Source organism: Helianthus annuus, chromosome 16 (genome assembly GCF_002127325.2).
Source record: "Helianthus annuus cultivar XRQ/B chromosome 16, HanXRQr2.0-SUNRISE, whole genome shotgun sequence".
Taxonomy (NCBI): Eukaryota; Viridiplantae; Streptophyta; class Magnoliopsida; order Asterales; family Asteraceae; genus Helianthus; species Helianthus annuus.
This window is the reverse complement of record NC_035448.2, coordinates 203555024-203564367: the sequence shown is the minus strand read 5'-3', so window position 1 is coordinate 203564367 and position 9344 is coordinate 203555024. Positions and strand designations below refer to the sequence as shown.

The window sequence follows — 9344 nt, the reverse complement described above, 5'->3', positions numbered from 1 at the left end:
TTATCTTGATCAGATTTTTGACCAAAACAATTTCCACCACAATGCTTGACTTATTCCTCACAATCATTCCCGGGTGAACAATTGTAGGTAGTCTAGGGTTTTGTTTACATGTATGGTTTGATAGAAACATCCGGGTAATCTTTTGATTGTAAAATGGTATGAGTCACTTCTTGGTATTGTTATCAACTCATGGTTGTTAATATTTTCTTACATTATTGACATTAGATGATAATTGTTATTGATTTTGATTTTGATTTTGATTTGTAGTAGAGTTTGTGTGGGTTGTTCTTCATTAATAAACATACTTTTGCCTAGATTAACGATTAGCTTTTTCACAAACTCAATAAATTTGTGGTGTTCTCAACTTGATTAAACCATCTGTGTGAATTAACCCTAGATGCTTGTTAATCCGAAACCTGGGTGTGATTGCTTCTAAAACATTATATACAACTTATTTTAATTTACCATTTTTGATAATCATCAAATTAGTTACAACCATTATTTGTGTAACACAATAATTCGAATCACTTTGCGGTTAAACTTTTAAATCAAATATTAAAGATTGAAAGCAAGCTTCATGAAACTTCATAAGTGACCCGCTTAATGAACTAAACATGAACATTGACCACAAACTCTTCGTGGTTCGGCACCCTTCTTGCCACTAGCTATATAGCTAAGGGTACTAAGGAATACATTCTTCTAACTCTATCTTTAACTGGACTCTCGACATCTGATCAATGATAGAGGCCAATATGTATAGATGCAATGAAACACGATAACATCATTGAGACACTGACCCATAATGCAGAGCCATTTGGGAAAAAAGAGATAGTCCAAGGAACTGATATGTAATACAGCATAACACGTTTACGATTTATGTAATAAAAAACTTAAATGCATTTAACTTTTGTAACACATAATGTGTTTAGGGTTTATGGCTTATCATTATTATATAGTGTCACATGTTTTAATTTGTTTATCTGTTAATTTATGTGCCACCTTGATGATATAATACATACGTTAATTATGAATTAGAATTACTTTATGCTTTCGTCGCTCTGTAATGTAACATGTAATAAGTTGGGTCGCTCTGTGATGTAACATGTAATAAGTTGGGTTATACATTGAATGTTTGCAACGATGCTCTTAAGAGTTGACTACCGTTTTAAGTTACCTAATAAATGCATTACACTGCCGCAACACATGGCAGGTAAAATCCCTAGTTATATACATGTGGTGACTCTATAGTGACTTTTGATTTGTTTATTTTTTTTAAAAACTTAATTGTTTTATTACTGATATTATAATATTTTATTATCATACTTACTGCAGATTTTTACTATCGCTTTTAACAAGGTGTATACAATGTTTTATAAAATTTCGAATATACTGTTGCGTCGTGGTTACTTTTATAACTTTATCTACATGCATATTTAAATTTGCTCGAAACAAAGTTGTGAATACTGAGGTACAAATGATTAAAACACAAACATACAAGTCATCAAAGGTGTCTCACCGTTTAGTTTTTTTTTTATTATATATAGAGTGACACCATTTATAGTTTTCATTATTTTAGTAATATAATATAACATTTTTCAAGATATTGGATACCGTTGTGGCGTGTTTTTTTATATATAGTTTGATAAAAGTTTAATTCGAACGAGTGAAACATACTTGATTTTTTTGTTCTTTTCCATGACGAACCGAACCACTACCGACCGAATGCCATCGGTAACAATTCGTATTCGTTTGTATGCTCTTCTCAATATGGTGGTATAGAATACGTTGTAGATAGATTCTTATTCGCAATAGAGTATCTTTTTGATACCGTAAAGTATATTGAGCGCCGGTAACCAAACTGATACCGACTGAACAACATCGGTACCTATATTTGTTTTTATGGTTTTCAATCGATGTAAAAACTATCCTTCTGGGTTATCTTTTTCGGTTGCTATAAGTGTATGAATTATACCAATAGCGTAACAAATCGAACTGATTCGACGAAAACCCTAGTTAGGAAATATTTAAGGTAGTTATATTTAGTTTAAATGAAAAGAAAATATAGTACCCAAATTCCCCAAATTTTTCTTCGAAACTCAAGTGAAAATCAAAAACCCTAATTTGGAAATTATCGGACCAATCTTAACTCTGCGAAGTGGACTGTATGAGTTAGCTTAGAGATTATAACTGGGCCTTTTTCATGGCGAAATTCTAGGGTTTCATGACTGAACTCTGTCGAAAACACTCGAAATTCTTCAGAAATTATGTCATACGAAGCTTCAACAATGTCCAACAACATGCAATTAGCATACAACACTGACGGATCAGCTATGTACACCTCCATGAACCGACCTGCAGCGTCCCCGTCACCGTACCACAACCCTAACGGAGCCGGCGCCGGAGAAAATGATTCCATGGCGGTGGTCACGGCGTCTATCGACGGCAGCGGTGGCGTAGCGGTTAAGCGGAAGAGAGGACGGCCCAGGAAGTATTCCGCCGACGGTTCTGACTCTCCGGCGGCCGTTGACGGTGGTGGCTTTTTGTCTCCGGCGGTGAAGAGGCCTAGGGGTAGACCACCTGGTTCGTTGAATAAGCAACAGCCTGCTGCTTCAGGTATATTAATATTATTATTATTATATGTTGTTTGCGTTGGAAACTAGACAATTGTTTAATTAGTTGGTTAAAAAGGATGAATATTATTATATGTTGGATATTAGTTTATGTTTATTTTATTTGTTTTATTGTAATATGTGTTGGTTACTTTAAAGACATGATTGTAAAGTATGAAAGTGTTCATCTTTTCTTTGGTTGGAAACCTAGATAATTGTTTAATAATTAACACAGGATTGAGGTTTTATGTAGCCATGAAATGTATTCTTGGAAATTAAAGATTAACTGCTTATCGAGTTTGAAAGCGAGTCTCATAAGTGCGAATGTCGAATTTAAGTAGTCAAAAGCATCAATTATTTCTTGAGGGAAGAACTAAGGGGGTGTTTGGTGTTGCGTTTTCGAAATAGATTATGCGTTTTCAAAATAGATTTTGCGTTTTGAAAAAGCATGTAGGTACGTGCTTCTCCAAACCTGCGTTTTGGAGGCAGATAATCACTTTTTCATCCAAACACTTTTTTAGATTATTTATGTTTTACAAACGCAATAATCAAATAATCACTTGAAAACGTAATCCCAAGCACCCTCTAAGAAGTGCATTATGCACAACTTTTAGCTGACTTTCATTTTAGAGTTTCTATTTTTGCTTCAAAAATCTTTAATTTAGAGATATATTAGGTATAGTATGTTTTGATATGTTGAAATCTCCCTGCATAGGAATGTCTGTTAAATTTAACTCTCCTTTGGACTTGATTGATAGGAATGTCTGCTAAATATGGAAAAAACACTTGCCTAAACTTTAGGGTTTGCATGGATATTTTTTATTTGTTAAATTCTATTGCGGTTCGAAGTGAAGGTTACCCTTCGGTTTGATTTCTTGTCATTCGTTTTCTTCTCTTCGCTTTTCTTTTGTTACCATAGGACGATATAAGTGACAGTAACTGCATATGTAGGGTATGTTTGGCATGGAGCTTTTAGGAGCTTCTAGCTTTAAGCTTTTAAGAAAAAGCTTATACTCAATAAAAAGCCTTGTTTGGTTGAAGGAGCTTGAAGCTTTTAGGTTAGAAGCTTGAAGCCTTTGGTTGAACGCTCCTACCAATAGCGTTTAGAAGGAGCTACAAGCTTTTAGGGAAAAAATGACGATTTTAACCTCTAAAGATAATAAACTTTTTAATGCACAAGTTTTTTAAATTTTTAGTTATGTCCATTTTGGTCATTTTATACATTTTATTAAAATTTCCAGCTACTCTGCCAAACACCAAATATATCTAAAAAGCTACAGCTACCAGCTACCAGCCACCAGCTAATTTTGCCAAACATACCCGTAGTTGCCAATTGCCGTCATAACAATGCTAAATGCAATAATTCTTTATATCAGCAAAGTTAATCTAACAAAAGCTTATTGCATAAAGCAAAAGGCCAAATTGGCACCTGAGCAAGTTGTTTGTTGTTCTACATTACTATCACTATGTTATTAAGTTTGTATTACATTCATAATAGGCTACTTGCTTAAATCAGTAAAAATGATGTGAAATAAACAATTTGCAGGTTCACCAGGAGTGGGGTTCATGCCGCATATCCTTGATGTTAAAGCTGGAGAGGTGCATCTATGAGCCTTTTGTGTTTCTTTATTTGATTTATTTTTAACTAATAAGCTTTTCAAATTCTCTTCGAGGTTGTTAACGAAAGGTCGTAAATAATTTGATCAATTGCAAAGAAAGGTTTCATCTATTATTATTAATAACATTGCTAAAACTGCAAAGAAAGGTTTCATCTATTATTAATAATAACTTGCTAAATTTATAAAAGAATAGTTATATACATGCATAATTTACTACTCAATATGAAACCAAATTTACTTGCATAATTTCTAGGCAAATTGGATTTAAATAATCCCAGCTTTCTCAATTTGGCCGATAATAATCCCAACTCAGTTATAGGCCAATAATAATCTGAACTGGTCCACTTTTGGCCGCTAATAGTCTGCGTTAAATATAGCTTAACGGAGTTAACTTTTTTCCAAATTACAAACTGATGTTTTAGGGCTTTTGATTAGAACGAGGATACGAGTTGATTGATGTAAAATTTACCACGAAATACTGCCCCGAACGACGAAAATGGTGCTTCAATTCGGGTGTTTAAACTTCCAATTAACAAAAATCAAGCCGTTGGAAGCATCGTTTTGAGGTAAGTTTTACATAAATCGACTCGTATCCTCGTTCTGATCAAAATCCATAAAAAATCAGTTTGTAATTCGGAAAAAAGCTTAACTCCGTTAAACTATTTTTAACGGCGGACTATTATCGGCCAAATTAAGAAAGCTGGGATTATTTAAATCCAATTTGCCTAATTTCTATAGAAGTAAAGTTAGTTGGGTGCTTGATGATGTGAAATAATGACAAAATGGCTTGTAAAACGTTCTCTTTTTGTATATTTTATCGAAGAAGTATATTAGTTGGGTGAAGTTATTTATGCTACATGTAGGAGCCATACAGGGTTGGCTGTTTTGCAAATTCAGACTATGAATAACTTAAATTAATCTTAAAATTAACCACCTATTTAACAGGTTTTTATTTTTATTTTTTTATTTTGTCTTTATAGTTGTCATCATGGAATTTGCCTATGTGGTGACAAAGTTGTTCACAAGGTCTTAGTTAAACATGTATACATTAGACAGTTTATATAGTACAAGTAAACACACATATATTAACATTTAACCATCAAAGGCTAATACTTGCAGCAAAACAAGTATCGTGAGATATCGAATTTGGAAACTAAGTTTATTGTGCAAACAAGTATTGTGAAATGTCAAATTGGGAAATTAAAGTTAGCGTGCATATATTCACTAAACGTTATAATTCCGGCATCTCATCTAAGAACATAACGCCTGTCTTTTATTTAAGAAAATGATATCTGTAACTGTAGCATTGGACGGCTTATAAGTTCAAAATTTAAACAATTACTAATCTAGCATTAGTTCTCTTTTAAGTGTGGAAAATGATTACCAAATTCTTAATTTTCTTCCTTACAGGATATGCTGGCAAAGTTAATGTGGTTCTCACAGAATAGCACTAGAGCTCTGTGTGTTATGTCAGCTAATGGTGCCGTATCGAACGTTACACTTAGGCAATCACCGACTTCTGGTGGAACCGTCACATATGAGGTTTGTCTTGGTGATTTTGGTCTTTAATAACGAGTTTCTTTTACCTCAAACAGATAACGGGCCTGGTTTATAGGCAGGGGCGTAGCTTTCAAGGGGCCCGGGGGGGGGGAACTTTTCGCTTAGTAGTGTTATGTATGTATGTTTCGTATAGAATATTTTAGGTATATATGTTTTCGACCCCCGATTTTATAAAAATAAAATTTACTTATATAGAATTTTTAGGTCCGGTGACTTCCGTCTCCCCGGTGGAAATTTTCAAGCTTCGCCACTGTTTATAGGGCTGTAATTGAGCCGAGCCAGGTTGAGTTCGAGCTTGAGCTCTAACTAGCCAGCTCGGCTCGTTTATTTTTTCGAGTTGAAAAGTCGAGCTCGAGCTCAGCTCGTAAAATGTTCGAGCCAGCTCGTTAGTTTTTTTTTATTGTTTTACAAATAGTTATAGCATAAAAAACAAAATAAAAAAAAATACACATATATCTATATGTATTATTTTTATTTTTCTAATGTTTTAAAGACTGAAAGGCATCTTAAAAGTAGTATATGTATAATTTTTGGTTATTTTTCCATATTTTTGTATGTTATTTATTAATTAAACTTAAAATGTACACATTTTTTTTAATACATTTAAAATAAAAAAAAATCTATATAAAATAAAAAAATTCGAGCCAGCTCGCGAGTTCACAAGTTGAGCCAGGCCTAGCTCGAGCTCGACTTGTTTACAAATCGAGTCAATCCGAGCTGGCTCATTTACAATCGAGCTATTTCCGAGCGAGCTGCGAGCTTTTCGACAAACATATTTTGTCCATTTTTTAATTATTAGTCAATGCAGGGGCGTTTTGAGATCCTGTCTCTTTCTGGTTCGTTTATGGTGGCTGAGGTTGATGGTCAACGTAGTAGAACGGGTGGGTTAAGTGTGGCACTGTCTGGTCCAGATGGTCGTGTTTTAGGTGGTAATGTGGCTGGCCTCTTAACTGCTGCATCACCTGTTCAGGTTTTACTTATCCTTCTCGTCACTATAGCTTACCATTTTGACCCATTTTCAAGACTAAATGTTAACAACGGGTTTATATGCATGCAGGTGATTGTAGGTAGCTTTGTTCCTGCAAGTCAGAAACAATCAAAACCAGTAGAAACCAGTAACAATGAAGCCGAAGTTGTAAATGCTCCACAGAGTGAAACATCAGGTGGAGGACTTGGTTACTCTCTTGATCAAACCACCACCACCACCGCTGCCGCCAACAACCACCACAGCGGCAATCCACAAGGGATGTCTAATATGCCATGGAGATAAATCCCATTTCACCTTTGTGTTGTAAAAACCAAAACCCCATCCCATTTGTTAGGAATCCTATGCTCTGTAGTTGTAGTTTCTAAACTGATTGTGTAATAATAGTTTCATGTCCAAATAGTATGTGGATGGTGTTGAATCTTGCATCTTTTAGATCAATGAGTACCATAAATTATGCATTCGCCGATGAATATAGATATATTTGATAGTTCTTAAAGATCTTACAGATAGTGTATTCACCACCAAACCAATGGATTTGGTGAATCTTAATGATTGCAAAATATTTAAGGGTTCTTTTCTTAATGATCTTATAGATAGTGAATTCACCACCAATGAATTAAGTGAATCTTAATGGTTGTAAAATATTCAAGGGTTCTTCAAATTCACACATGTATGTATGTTAATTAAATGCTATTGAATGAATGATTAGTACATGAGACTATGAGAGGTAGGGGTGATGAAAATAATCTGATTTTGGGTTATTTTCAACCCGTTTTTAATAAGAGTCGTGTTTGGGTTGACCTATTCAATTAAACAATTGAACCGCTACACTATTTTGACCCGCTTAACCCACTTTTTACAACCTACCAGCCCGATTAACATGTTTACATAGGGCTGTAAACGAATCGAACGAACATGAACAAGGCCTTGTTCGTATTCGCTCGTTATGGAAATAAATGTGTTCACGAACAGTTTGTGAACACTTACCGAACGAGATTTTATGTTCGAGTTCGTTCATTAAGGAAATGAGCGTGTTCATGAACACAAATAAATTTGGCGAACGCGACGAAGGATAAAGATAGATGGCCAAGAGAGTACCACTCGAACTTGAATCCCTTATTGTGGAAATGAGGTCGATCGTATTCGTCGATGTAAATAATTAGAAATGAAAGGGAAATGATGCATAAACAAGGTGGAAGTGGGTTTCCTAGTTTAATTGTTAGTGTAATAAAATAAATAAAAGTTTAATAATATAAAAAGTACAAATAAAATATAAGAAAGTAAAAAGATCTTTAACTAAAACACAAACATACGAATATAAACAAATGCAAATCAACGAATGTTCACGAACACGTTCATGAACACCTTATCGAACGTTCACGAACACAATCGAACGAACGAGACCTCTGTTCATGTTCGTTCATTTAACTAATCGAACGAAATTTCTTGTTCATGTTCTTTCGTTTATTAAATGAACTTCCCGCTAAACAGTTCACGAACTGTTCGCTAAACGGTCGGTTCTTTTACAGCCCTAGTTTACACCTTTATTACTACACGTCTAACATGTGTAGATAAATTAGTTAAAATGTCATCTTCGGGTTACACGGTATTTGCGTGTGAGTTAGGTTCGATATTTTTAAACAAACGAATATATGGGTCGCGTTTGGGTTAAATAATTCAACCCGCTAACCGGATGAGAAAGAAGATATGATGAGGTGTCGTTGGGCATGTATTATGTATACATAAAGTGTCCCAATTCAACCGTAGTGATTTAGACCCATAAAAGGAAGGATGTGGGTAAGTGTCTTCTTCTTATACCAATAAAAGTTGGAGAGGCAACGGTTTTTGCGTGAGCATGACAGCCAGCTTTATTATATACACGGGCAAGCTTCTCATGTTACACCATGTGTGATCCATAACATTAATGAAGATGATGATGATGATGATGCATAACGTAAATGTCCGAGACCCTACTTATCTTCTTTTGGATCTTATCATATTTGCCATTTTAGTTTTTTTTTACCATTAATAGAATTAATTTGTTATAATTTCATGAAAACTTATTCGCTTGTAAATATAGAGAGGAGATACACGACAAAAATTGTGTATGAAGTGTAGGAGACAAGATCAGCCATTTATCTTATGGTTAGGGGCGGACTCATATAAAGTAGGCCGGGGTCCCCGGACCTTAATGTTTTTTTAAAAAATTAGTAGATTCGGTATATGCAATTTTATAAGGACCCCATAAATATTATTAGGTGGACACAATAAAAAGAAAAAGAAAGTTGGTGTACTTTTAAATCCCCCTCTGTACCAATAAGAGGTCATGTGTTCAATCCTTGTATAACTTGTTTTTCTGTTTTTTTTTTAAAATTTAATTCAAACCTTGCTCTAACCTGACCCGAAAATTTTAACGTTTTGCTATGAAAATTTTAAACACCGAAAAAATTGGACCCCATTGGAAAAAAATCCTAGGTCCGCCACTGCTCATGGTTGAAAATTATGTGGTGACATTTTCGTAAATATGAGATTCAAACAATTAAAGAAACAAATAGAGAAAGAGTATTC

At 34.4% G+C, this 9344-nt stretch overlaps 1 protein-coding gene across 1 annotated transcript; it reads left to right on the top strand.

Annotated features, from left to right (window-relative positions):
- The first annotated feature begins 2064 nt into the window (after positions 1-2064).
- Positions 2065-7237, top strand: LOC110915590 (AT-hook motif nuclear-localized protein 10). The gene is made up of 5 exons (XM_022160316.2): positions 2065-2613; positions 4156-4208; positions 5639-5770; positions 6597-6758; positions 6846-7237. Exons 1-5 carry the CDS (start codon positions 2265-2267, stop codon positions 7056-7058), a joined length of 909 nt encoding a protein of 302 aa, XP_022016008.1. The 5' UTR covers positions 2065-2264; the 3' UTR covers positions 7059-7237.
- Positions 7238-9344: the final 2107 nt, after the last annotated feature.